General features: G+C 38.0%; 1 protein-coding gene across 4 annotated transcripts in view; it reads right to left on the reverse strand.

Annotated features, from left to right (window-relative positions):
• Window positions 1–2208: 2208 nt before the first annotated feature.
• Window positions 2209–13726, reverse strand: part of LOC124795030 (BTB/POZ domain-containing protein 10) — a 130401-nt gene continuing 118883 nt past the window's right edge. For all 4 annotated transcript variants that reach the window (XM_047258805.1, XM_047258802.1, XM_047258803.1 and 1 more), the window contains 2 exons: window positions 6377–6624; window positions 2209–3909 (listed from right to left, as the gene is read on the reverse strand). In XM_047258805.1, coding sequence (XP_047114761.1) covers window positions 3682–3909; window positions 6377–6624 — 476 coding nt within the window. In that variant the 3' untranslated portion in view covers window positions 2209–3681. The remainder of the gene's footprint in view (window positions 3910–6376; window positions 6625–13726) is intronic.

A 13726-nucleotide genomic window follows, 5' to 3' on the forward strand; every position in this document is an offset into this window, starting at 1 on the left:
CAGGGAAAGGAAAACAGGGAGGGTAGCAAGGATGGAGGCATGGTTGTCAGAGGGAAGCCAAAGATATTCTACTGTAAGTACTGTGCCAGCTTCAAACCAAAGAGGATGCATACAGAAGTAAAGAGGTATATAGTATAAAGATAAACACAACTATGTAGGATGAAAAGATGTGTGAATGGCTAAAGAGAAGACTGAAGAGTAAATGGGAGTGAGGTGGTTTAACGTAGTTCAGTCCAGGGGGATGGCGGACCGTTCGTCTGTGTCCGTTCATGCGCTCAGCCAGTCTAGTTGTTGTCATACCGATGTAAAAGGCTGTGCAGTGCAGGCATGTCAGTTGATAAATGACGTGTAGTTTGACATGTGGCCCTGCCTTGAATTGTGTATGTTTTACCAGTAGCGGGGCTGGAGTAGGTGGTTGTGGGGGGATGCATGGGGCAGGTTTTGCAGCGTGGTCGGTTACAGGGGTAGGAACCGCTGGGTAGAGAAGGTCCGCCTAGGAGATGTCCAATACCCAGTAGCGGAGCATGCCCTCCAGCATAATTCTAGGGACCTAGGAACCTGCTACACTGTATGTGCCATTTGGCTTCTCCCACCCAACACCAGTCCCTCTGAACTGCGGAGATGGGAACTTGCACTCCAACACATCCTTTCATCCCGCCATCCCCCTGGACTGAACCTACGTTAAACCACCTCACTCCCATTTACTCTTCAGTCTTCTCCTCTTTCCCTTTCCTCTTTAGCCATTCACACATCTTTTCATCCTACATAGTTGTGTTTATCTTTATACTATATACCTCTTTACTTCTGTATGCATCCTCTTTGGTTTGAAGCTGGCACAGTACTTACAGTAGAATATCTTTGGCTTCCCTCTGACAACCATGCCTCCATCCTTGCTACCCTCCCTGTTTTCCTTTCCCTGTTGCTTCATAACCTGGGTTGTGAGTAACTGAATCTACTTTCCCTTCTTCCCTTTCTTTCCCCTCTCTCCTCCCTGATGAAGGAACATTTGTTCCGAAAGCTAGGTACGTAAATTTTTGGTTCTGTTTTTTGTGTATCTATCGGCTGTACTGAGGTGAGGTAAGTACTGGCCAGCCCCTCTATCTCTTTGTTAGTATATGTTTTGTATTATGCCAATTGACTTGTGTTCTGGCATGTCAATAATGACCATCACCTTTTTCTGTAAATCCAGAGATATCCCTTCATTATTCCCTCCTATGCACCCAAAGCCTGGTATCAAGGGACTGTATCACCAACCTTAATAAGATATAAATACATTTAAAAAAGAAAACATCAATTATTTTAAAAACAATGGATTTTAAAACTGTGACGAGAAAAAAGTAAAAATAGAATGATGACAGACATGTTACTAGTAAATATGTCTTTCACCATAGAGAGCTTTGTAGCACCAATCAAAAATTATTTTAAATACAATGTTTTATGAAACAGAATAAATTTCTTTAGTCCAGAAATATATGTATGTTAAGCCAGAGGTGCAGCACAGCAAGGTTAATTTAAAACTCTTGTCATATTTTATTTTCTGACTGTGTGAAGGAAGATAACAATTTTCACTTGTCCTTCAGATAATGTACAATGTTCACTTCTTTTCTGAACTAATGAGCCACCATTATTGTGAACTGAGATTAAGGAAAATAAAAAAGGAGAGATTAAATATTGGTGTATTTTGGTGAGTACTACAAAAAATACAGACCATGTTTCAGATGTGTTAGAAAGAATCTTAACCTTTCTAGACAGTTCATCACTGCCAGAATTTCAATAACTTTTATCCCTGTGAGCAGAGCAATGTGATTGCTTATTTTGCTTTTGCCAAAGATAGAATTTCATGTCTGAATTAATTACATATTCAGGTAACAGGATTCACAGAAACAGCTAGCAGTATGAAAAGAGGTGCGGTGATTTGAAAAATAGAGGAAGTTCAAGTACAATCACCGACATTATTAAATGCCCTAACAAAGTAGCACATCCAGGGTGCATTTGAAAAGTGGCAGATATGTTGAGATTGGTTTATCTGCTCCCGAGAGGACTCCTGTGAAGGTGACTGTGCAGAATACAAACTAGGGAAGACATAATAGTTGTTATTAATATATTTCAAGAGCTTTTTGATACCACTTCAAAGAGTCAAGTAAGTTGCAAACTGTTAATGCCTCACAAGTTTATAATGTGTACTTGTAAATGACAACTGAAAAGAGCTGCTAGCAGAATGAAGTGAACATTTATTAAACCACAAAATGCTAAAAACATTTACAGCTTTCATGTACAAACATTAACAAATCTGTGATAAAAATGTTTGATATTCTATTCTTACACTTACTAGTAACACTGAACATCAACTGTGTGTCAGTTCTTTTTGATGGCTTCTGTGTCCTCTCTGAATATCACCCGAAACTGTAGACAGTTAAGCACAATGTACCCTTATACAAATTATCACAATTAGCTGGAATTTTTTTTTCTTAAATAATTTTAACAGCATTTTCACTTGACATTTTAGTGGTAGGTAAGCAAACATTCTTTCCCTGTATCTAACAGTGCTCGTGTTTCAACTGTCTCTGGAATTTGATGGCTTTGTCTCAAATACTGCTTCAACCTGATAAATAGTATCGTATGAAGATGGAAATTTTAGCGATTTGTACGTTCTCCTTTTGCAATCAAGCTGACCTTAAACCTCTCAGTAAATGAAATGATACACAAGCTTTTATGGTTGGAAACAGAATTCAAACTTCCATGGCCTACAAAAATTCCAGCACACAGCAGTACAGGCAAATGTCATGGGCCTTCATTCCCCTCCACTACATCCTGGACTGCATAAGGATTTATCTGAGATCCAACTTATACAAATCAAGAAATCTAGCCCCAGTATTTTGAGCTGTATATATACAACATGTAACAAATTAATTATAATTTACTACATAGATGCAGATTTGTATACACTAACCCACAAAAACAAAGTGTGAAATTAATTACAATCACTTATTATTAAATCAGTCATCAAATCATCGAAAGTGTTTTACATAAAGAATGGAAATTTGTTTGTGAAGCTAAATGTGGATAAAACATCCTTATTTATCTCACAAAAATGAGAAACCAAAAACAATCATTAACAACACACACACACACACACACACACACACACACACACACACACACACAGAGAGAGAGACAGAGAGAGAGAGAGAGTGGGGGTGGGGAGATCTGTTGAAAGCAGTTCATTGTTTCATGGAAGGACAGTACAATAACTATTTTGAAAAGACATTAAATTTAAATATTGTAATGAAAGGATTTATACACAGTAAAGTTTTCCAGCGCACAGCAGTACAGACAAATGTTGCTTAAAAACATTTGTTAAAGAATAAATATTCATAACTCACAGGTTTTAAATAATTTTATATTACATGCTGCCAATGAAAAAGTAACAATCATGAATGTGCCAATGTATTTATGGGTGTTCTGACATACAAATTACAGCCCTTATATTAGATTTGCGTGTTTTACCAATTAGTAATTCATGCATTTACACTACGAAGCAACCACAATCATTTAGTATTTTAGCACCATTAGTGACCATGGATTATGCCACAAATGCACAGCACCATTTTGATTATCCACTTGCACACAATTCACTTCCTGTTAATTTAAACATCACAAGATATTTCAAAAGAAAAATGGCTACGAGTTGTCATCAAGACTCAATGGTAATACAAGGTCATCTGCTGCTGGGTATGGCTCGTTTGCAGGCAATGAAGGGAGCAAAGGTCCTCCTACTGCACCTTCCTCTTGTTCCACAGCACCCACAGGAGCAGCAACCAATGGCAGAGGGTTGCCACCAGCATCTAATTCTAGTGCTGGATCCGCAGTTGCCTCCGCAAGATTTGTAACAGACTTAGATTTCACACACTGAAAGAAAAAGCAAAACTGAGTGGCTTGTTTTGAATTATTAGTTCTTAATGTGAAATTTGCAGTTATATGGAAAGAAATCTTAGTGTAAAGGAACTAGACATAAAAATTGTGCTTACCAGTGAAACACATTTCAAAAACTACACATCTTCCAACCAACAACGTTTTACCTAATATCCCCCCCCCCCCCCCTTTCCCAGAGCTTTCTGTATGAGGACCACAATGATTGTAGAAAAAATGCCCTCAGTTACCTGTCTGATGATAAACTCCCGATGAACGGCAGCCACTATTCATTTTTTTAAGGCTTTAGGTTTGTTCTCAGATAAACTTTTTTATATCCTGTCTTCTCCATACATTATATGGCCAAATAACACCATCATTCTTTCGTTTAGTAATGTCAGTAACTTCAGTATATTGATGCTAAGTTTTTATATGGCTGAACCATCAGAAAACGAAGAAACAAACTTTTAACGACGTGTTTCAAATGTGTTAGCTTTCTTCAGCTCTTGCAGAAATGCAATTTGTATATCTATAGCACAAAGTAGATAGAGAATGTATTATATAATGCATGTACACATCTGAAGTTCGACAGATTTCCTAACTTATAATTTAAGCCATACATTTATCTCAAATCTATGAAACCATTTGGTAACAAGCTGAGATGGTTTTTATGGAATGAGATATATATTTACTTGGCATGCATGTTTTGGTTATTTTGGCAACTCAATTGGGAGCTTTCATTTTATTTTATTTTTTTCATTTTCTGCCTCACATTGTGAGCCTAGTGATAGATTTTCGCCCTATGTGTTCACAGGGAAGTGGAGGCATCTCTCGCTCCCAGTCCCTTTCCAAACTCCATATAAACAAAAAGCCTCTACATCTACATCTACATGACTACTCTGCAATTCACATTTAAGTGCTTGGCAGAGGGTTCATCAAACCACATATCTCTCTACCATTCCACTCCCAAACAGCGCACGGGAAAAACGAACGCCTAAACCTTTCTGTTCGAGCTCTGATTTCTCTTATTTTATTTTGATGATCATTCCTACCTATGTAGGTTGGGCTCAACAAAATATTTTCACATTCGGAAGAGAAAGTTAGTGACTGAAATTTCGTAAATAGATCTCGCCACGACGAAAAACGTCTTTGCTTTAATGACTTCGATCCCAATTCGCGTATCATATCTGCCACACTCTCTCCCCTATTACGTGATAATACAAAACGAGCTGCCCTTTTTTGCACCCTTTCGATGTCCTCTGTCAATCCCACCTGGTAAGGATTCCACACCTTGCAGCAATATTCTAACAGAGGACGAACGAGTGTAGTGTAAGCTGTCTCTTTAGTGGACTTGTTGCATCTTCTAAGTGTCCTGCCAATGAAACGCAACCTTTAGCTCGCCTTCCCCACAATATTATCTATGTGGTCTTTCCAACTGAAGTTGTTCATAATTTTAACACCCAGGTACTTAGTTGAATTGACAGCCTTGAGAACTGTACTATTTACACAGTAATCGAATTCCAACAGATTTCTTTTAGAACTCATGTGGATCACCTCACACTTTTCGTTATTTAGTGTCAACTGCCACCTGCCACACCATACAGCAATCTCTTCTAAATCGCTTTGCAACTGATACTGGTCTTCGGATGACCTTACTAGACAGTAAATTACAGCACCATCTGCGAACAACCTAAGAGAACTGCTCAGATTGTCACCCAGGTCATTTACATAGATCAGGAACTGCAGAGGTCCCAGGACGCTTCCCTGTGGAACACCTGGTATCACTTCAGTTTTACTCGATGATTTGCCGTCTATTACTACGAACTGCAACCTTCCTGACAGGAAATCACGAATCCAGTCACACAACTGAGACGATACCCCAGCTTGATTAGAAGTCGCTTGTGAGGAACGGTGTCAAAAGCTTTTCGGAAATCTAGAAATACGGAATCAACTTGAGATCCCCTGTCGATAGCGGCCATTACTTCGTGCGAATAAAGAGCTAGCTGCGTTGCACAAGAACGATGTTTTCTGAAACCATGCTGATTACGTATCAATAGATCGTTCCCTTTGAGGTGATTCATGATGTTTGAATACAGTATATGCTCCAAAACCCTACTGCAAACCGACGTCAATGATATAGGTCTGTAGTTCGATGGATTACTCCTACTACCCTTCTTAAACACTGGTGCGACCTGCGCAATTTTCCAGTCTGTAGGTATAGATCTATCAGTGAGTGAGCGGTTGTATACGATTGCTAAGTAGGGAGCTATTGTATCAGCGTAATCTGAAAGGAACCTAATCGGTATACAATCTGGACCTGAAGACTTGCCCGTATCAAGCGATTTGAGTTGCTTCGCAACCCCAAAGGTATCTATCCCACATTTCATAATAAATTTGCTACTGTCATAGTGAATATGATTTAATATAAAAAATCTTTATAATGACAAATTATTAAAAATACACATACCTGAAAATCAACATGTCTGCTTTTTGCTTCTTCCTTCTCCCATGACATGTGAATGAAAGGACGCTGAACGTAATTGTAGATCACTTCTGCTCGTCCTCCTGCTCTTTTCTTCACTTTCTCTTTGTATGTCGGATAGCCTTCAATTCCAAGTCTAATTTTCTTCAGCCCCCTCTCCTTCATAACTTGCTTAGCCACATCTCTATTTTCGATGTATTTGAAAAAGCGGTGCATTGCTGTACTGTTAACAGCTGAAACAAATAGAGACTGATAATTGGAGAGACATATAAAAGAGAAGAATAAATACATAAAAATGAAAGATGAAAATTCTAATGAATACCAATGAAAGAAGGATAACGTGTGGAAGGGAGCAGTTGGGAAAACATAGTTTAAGTCTAAGAAGGTGGTTTGATGGAGTATACATTTAAGAGCATGTTCTCATTTCTGGAGATCAGTAAAACTAGTGCTGGGTAGGAGGACACCCAAGTGCCTATGCTGTGAAGAGTAGCTCACACTGGGAGCTTTTTGAGTCATGTTATTGAGATAAGTACTAGTCATACCAAAAAGAGAGCAGCTCATCTGTGTGGAAGTTAGACCTTTACTGGTAAGAGATGTAGGAGGAGCAGACCCTTACCATGTTTTTCACTTCCATAGATCTCCCACTGACTTTGTCAGTCAACAATTATCTCAGGCAGTCATTATCTACTTACTAAGTACCTATCACAAAAGAAATCCCCTCCCTTATCACTATCAACCACATCAACAGATTATTACACAAACCTTTCAACTTGCTGAAAATCCTCACAACTTTCTAAAACTAAGTCCTGAAATGGTATCTCCCCCCCTCCCCCCTTGGTATCTTTTTTACACACACACACACACACACACACACACACACACACACACACACACAGAGAGAGAGAGAGAGAGAGAGAGAGAGAGAGAGAGAGAGAGAGAGAGAGCGCAACATCGTTATCAAACTTTATGATATTTCCAGGCCATCATCACTACCCAATCCATAGAACATCTACAACCTACTACCACCACCTCAGTACTGACAGTGCTCTTCCAACATAACTGCAGAGATCTACGTATGTGCTACATATCTCATGGGCCATTTGGAGTCTTCCACACAAAATCAGCTTCCATGAACTCATGAAACAGGAACTAGCTCTGCAACATAGCCTCATATTCCACTGTGACTTAATCTGCATCAGTTGTATGGTATCACCTGAAGCTTGCAGCACCACACCAAAATTGGCAGTGCATGTCGATACCATAGACATTAGTGATGTCTTACTGCAATCTGCAGCAAAGGTTAGAGGAGGCTGAAGAAGACACACCCTCTCTCTCAGCACAGCAGCACCTTTGCACAGGTTCAATATATAGCTGACCTTGGAAGCGGTGTGCCCCAGTTTGTGACCTCAGCTGAAGCAGTCAACATCATCCAGTAGGACCAGTGTTAGCCAAACCTGAGATTGGCATGAACTTTCAAGTCTGAGATGGACACGAACTTTTGTAAATGGTGACATTGTACTTCATTGTATATTTCAAACGATGCTTTAATATTCAATGACATTTGTAAATATTCACACAGTCCTGTATCAAGTCAAGTAAATCATTTTATTCTTTCATGTAATAAAGTTAACTAGTATTTCATATGTTGCATTTCAGATGAGTCACCTCCCAGAGCAATCAAAGAACCCATAGTTATGGCCAGGTTGTCATTTTGTCTGGTCACGAACACCCTCCCCCCCACACCCCCTTCTAATCAATTCATCTCTGCCCCAAGAAGGAACTCCTGGTTCTGAATGTTAGGAATGCTGGAATGCTGTGATCTATTTTACTGTGTTTCAGTTTCCTGTACTGGCAGTTACATGTGCTGGATGTAAATACAGGTCAGCCCATCTGTCTCTTGGTGAATGTAAAATACATTTGGTAAGTAAAACTCTGGCAGACTGTAAATAATTTAGGAGTAAAAGAGACCAGTCGCTCAATACAAGAAGTGCTGAGTTACCAACGGGCACACAAAAAAATAATGAAAACCTTGCTAGTAAAGTTTTCATTCTATTTTGTGTGCCTATCAATGTTGCAATGCTTCTACTATTTGGCAAGTGGTCTCCTGTATTACTACATTGTACAAATACACACACATGACAGCATACAACTGTTACAATATAATGGATTTACATGAAGCACTATTTGCATTTCAACAATAATACCGATGATTTTGCTGTAACAAGCAACAAAAAACACACGTAAGTGGAAAGTGTGGCAAAATTAAGGGGGAAAAAAAAAGAGGTTGTTCAAGGAGGTAAATAGAAAGAGTCACCCTGGATCAAGGATGATATGGCAGTTGCCGACAATGTTGCTATAACAAGAGCCATCAATAGCCAGTGACTATGTAACACTAGTAACTTTCTGACTAAAAATCAATCATGGTCAACGATAAATTCAGCCTCAGCAACATACTAAATATCAACAAAATTGGTTAAAAAACACCTGCTTTTAAGAAAGTAGAGAAACTAAATAATGCTCAAATGATATAAACAATCATGAAAAACACAAATGCACACCCACATGTATGCTGTTGCTGGAAGATTTTCAAAAATTTTCTCACATTTTCCAGGATAATGTAACATCATCCCTCCATCATCAAGAACTTAGTTATGTCAAACAATACCTTTAAACATTTCATTTTATCTCTGTTTATATTCATGCAAATAATGTCAGTATGAACTCTGATAGTATCAAACTTTTCACCCTTTGCACTGACAAAATTCACTCAAGACGAGGAAACATATGCTACGTGACACTGATTTACAAGTTTTCTTGGCCATTTTATATTTTACATGGCAATCAAGCTTATGGAAAATCAATGGAAAATGAAAGTGGAGGGCAAGGAGAAACCAATGCATTAAAAATTCTCAAAGATATCTTAACACCTGTAGCTAGAATGGACAGAAAGAAGGAAATATATTTACCAGATTATAAGACACCCTAAATATACAAAATGACCCCTTTTATTTTTAAAATATTCTGACTAATCAAAATTATGGACTCTGTTACTTACATCAAATACCTGACTAAAAAAGTTAACCCTGAAACCATCCTAAACTTATACTATTTATTGTTGTCCACATGCTGATAATAGAAAGTGAAATTAAAGAAAAAGGAACTGTTTATCTTAATTTTGATCTACACTCATTTTTTGTTTACTACCTACGACAGTCGTTTGTAGTATCACTACAGTGAAACCGCTAGGATCCAGACTTAAAAGCCGTAAAATTGAGGAAAATGTAAGATTGAGGAAAACATTAAAACCCTCAAAATATGAGCAAAAACATGTAACTGGCACAGATGATTAAAAATCCTAATCCCCACTAATTGTATAAAATATGCATAAGGGAAGGAAATTAACTGTACAATAAAATCTTTATACAAAAATTTGCAGTAATGAATTTCACAGACGTGTAACAGCAAATAAAATCTCGGCAAAAAGTAAAATTGATATCTGGGTACAAGGTAATTGCACTATCGTCCAACACACTACGACCACAGATTATACATCAAAACACACATTTCCAAGACTTCTTTCTTTTGGGTTCACTCAGAAAAAAAAAATTGATGAACGTTGTGAATTAAATGAAAAACTGTGAAGTTTGGTGAAACACTTCGGAATCTAACAAGTGATAGTGCGTGTTTTCCTTCTGTGGTCAATGGCAGTTTAATTGGGTTGAATAGACTTCAAGACACGTACACACTAAACTTGAAACATGTTTCCAGTTAACTGATGTGGACCATTTAGAAACATCTTTCGAAAGATGGAAACATCTCTCCATAGCAATGTCGGTACAGATTAAACGAAATGATATTCCACAGCAGCTACCACATTCACCACTGCACAGTGCAAGTGTTTGTTTATCTTGCATTGTGTCATCTGTTGTAGAGAGTTTTTCAGGTTTTTTGTTTTCTCTTGTTGTATTAAGTTTTTCTGAAGAAAAAATAAATAAATAAATTTGCAGTGGATGAGGCAGCAGACTGTCAAGTTGTTATCGTTGTACCAAGCTGACGGCTGCTTGTGGAATATATGAAGCAAGCAGTACAAGAGCAGCAATGAAACAAGGGACTCCACAGAAAACTACTGCTACATTTGGTAAAATACTGAGAAAGACAGCATGGAAAACAAAATGATACCATATATGCCAGAAATTCAAACTCCTTATCGTGATACCCAAGTGAAATTATGGGAACTAGAGCTGTCTCCCATACTCATTTCCCAGACCCATCAGTTGTTCTACAGCATTTTTTCATTCACCAAAGATGACTGTATACAAACCAACAAATCTATTTCTTACAACAACTAATACGATTCTATCAACCATTAACAACCACTATTCACAAACTCTCCACCAAATTAATGTCATAGTTTTAAAACCAATGCAACCTTATTCTGTAAAACTATGAAAACTGAGAGATGTTTATGGTCATCAGGTCACAAGTCATGATAAATAAATAAATAAATAAAGAATGAAAGATGAAAAAGTCTTTTGGTTGTGTTTGTGTGAACCTTTGAGTATTAATAGTTCAGCAACACCTATTGTGGAACCTCGCTTAATGGGCACCTTCCATAATGCACAATTCGCACAACGAGCAAAAGAAATTGTAAAAAAAATGACTCACTTAACAAGTTATGTTTCGCATAACGATTTAGTGTCATGTCACTAACTGCTTGCGTGCGGTGGGGGAAACGTTCACATTGTCAGCAGTGGCATATGAACAATGTCTTTAATACATACTGCTGTCTGGGTTTAGCACTCTTTCCACTAACAATCTTATTGCAGCTTGTGATTACACATTTTTCCAAAGTTGTGTTCACACAGTGTTTTTTTGTGTGCAAATTTTAATAACCTCCATAGAAATGTCCCCAAAGATAAAGCCGCAAGTAGATGACCATAGAAGAAAGAAAATAACCTTAGAAATGAAATAACATCACTGGAAAACGCAAATGTGGTCTGAGCATTGCTGATTTAGCATGTGCATATAATTGGTCTACATCAACTATTTGCACACTATCCTCAAGAACAAGGACAAGATTAAGGAGACAGATGCTTCAAAGGGAATGACAGGAGTATCTAAACAACGGTTCCATATTTTCAATTAGTCGAATGGTTGCTCCTTATATGGATAAATGAAAAGTAATTGCTGGGCGACACTATTAAAAAGAACATCATTTGTGAGAAGGCAAGAATGATTTTCACTGACCTCGTTAAGAAGATACCAGGGTTATCTATGGCCAAAGAAGCGTTTAAAGGGTTTAACAGAAGAACAGGTATCCGCAGCATTGTGAGACACTATGAAGAAGCCAGATCTGGCCAAAGGCAGCAGAACTTTATCAGTAACTTCAAGATGCTCATAGATTCTGAGGGTTATCTACCACAACAGGTTTTTAATTGTGACAAGATTGGTCAACTCTGGAAAAAGAAACCGAAGTGTACCTGTATAACAGCAGAGGAGAATGCACTGTCTGATCACAAGCCAATGAAAGACCATCTCACACTGCTATTCTGTGTCAATGCATGGCAATTTGAAAATTAAATGCTGTTTTATCATTCAGAAACTGCACAAGCCATCAAGAGGTGTAAAATCCTGAAGAGCAGGTTACATGTGATGTGGAGGTCCAACAACAGGGCTTGGGTGTCATGTGATTTTTTTTTGTGATTGGATCAATGAAGAATTTGGTCCTTAAGTGAAAAAATATTTGCTTGAGATAAATCTGCCTCTCCATGTGTTGCTTGTTATAGACAACACTCCTTCCCTTCTCCACACCTACAAGACCCCCTACTTGAATAATTTGAATTAATCAAGATCCAATTTCTGCCTCCCAACACCACTCCATTACTCCATCCTATGGACCAGTGGACTGTCTCTAAGAAGCTCTACACTGAAGCACTCTTCAAGCATTACTTCGAGTTGACTGAAGTTACCAATCTCTCAGAGTTTTTGGAAATATCAATTCAATACCGTTGCCTGCATCAAGATGGTCAAAAGGCATGAGAAGGGTTTACCAAGTCTGCTTTGAAGAAACTTTGGTCAGAGTGATTTGTCAAATGCGACACAGACATTTGAGTCAGTATCTGTGGAGCCTGTAGTCAATGAGATTGTGTCTTTGGCCAAGAGCATGGGACTAGAAGTGGATAAGTATGATATCAATGAGCTTGTGGAAGAGCACAGCCAAGATATGACCACCGAAGAGCTTATGGAGTTGCACTTTGTTTCACAGCAAGAAGTCGTGGAGAGGAGTTCTTCAACGGAAGGAGGTGACGGTACTTCAAAGCAGCAATTTTCTGGTGCAATAAAAGAAATTCTGAAAGCATGGAAATTGGTTAAATCGTACACTGAAAATCATCACCCCAATAAAGCAGTGGCTACACATGCTACGAAACTGACGATAATGCTATGTTGCATTTTCACCAACTATTGAAGCTTCAGCATAAACAAATGGCCATAGGTAGTTTTCTAGTGAAAAAGAATTACTTATGTATCATGAATAACGAAGTATAAAATACTGTATGTGTAATTTTCTTTGAATAAATGGCACACACAAAACTTTTAGTACTTTTTCTGTACAGAACACATTTCTATGGGATACACTGTTTTGCTTAATGAGCGTTTCACACTACGAGTAAGATTCTGAAATGAATTATGCTTGCTATGTGAGGTTCCACTGTATTGCACTTTCCTCATCTCTAGACATGACATAGACAATACGAAAACAATGCAACAAATAGTACTGCAGACAATGTGAATACACTGAGAAAGTTTACGGCAAGAAACAGAGACAAGAAAAAAAAAAGTCCGGAACAGATGCGAAGCACTGCAGGAAATAATGTCTCTGACAGAAACATGTTTCCAGTGGCAGTGTGGACGCAGCTTCACACTACTTTTTGCAGTTGTGGCTTCAATAGTGGGCTTATAATTATCAACTTTGGTGAGCACTTGTGAACAACCCCTATGTGAATTGTGTGCATTTAGATCATTAATTTTCTTCATAGTCTGTGATGTATGTGAGCAGCATGCCATTTCAAAGCAATGTTACACTAAAAGTATATCACAAATATCATTAAATGTCCATTAATGATGCACTAACAATATAAGGCTTCAAGAGATTTAATGATACCCAACGCACAACATTAAATTCAGATGAGAAACCTGTAGTGTCACGGATAACGTCATGGTTAGCTGACTTACACAGGTTACAGGTTCACAATTTCCTGCATGCCAATATTTTTTTTTTCAACTTAGCATTATCATGTTCATTACGATTGTAATACAATATGTTCTGCAATATTC

Source organism: Schistocerca piceifrons, chromosome 4, assembly GCF_021461385.2.
Source record: "Schistocerca piceifrons isolate TAMUIC-IGC-003096 chromosome 4, iqSchPice1.1, whole genome shotgun sequence".
Lineage (NCBI taxonomy): Eukaryota > Metazoa > Arthropoda > Insecta > Orthoptera > Acrididae > Schistocerca > Schistocerca piceifrons.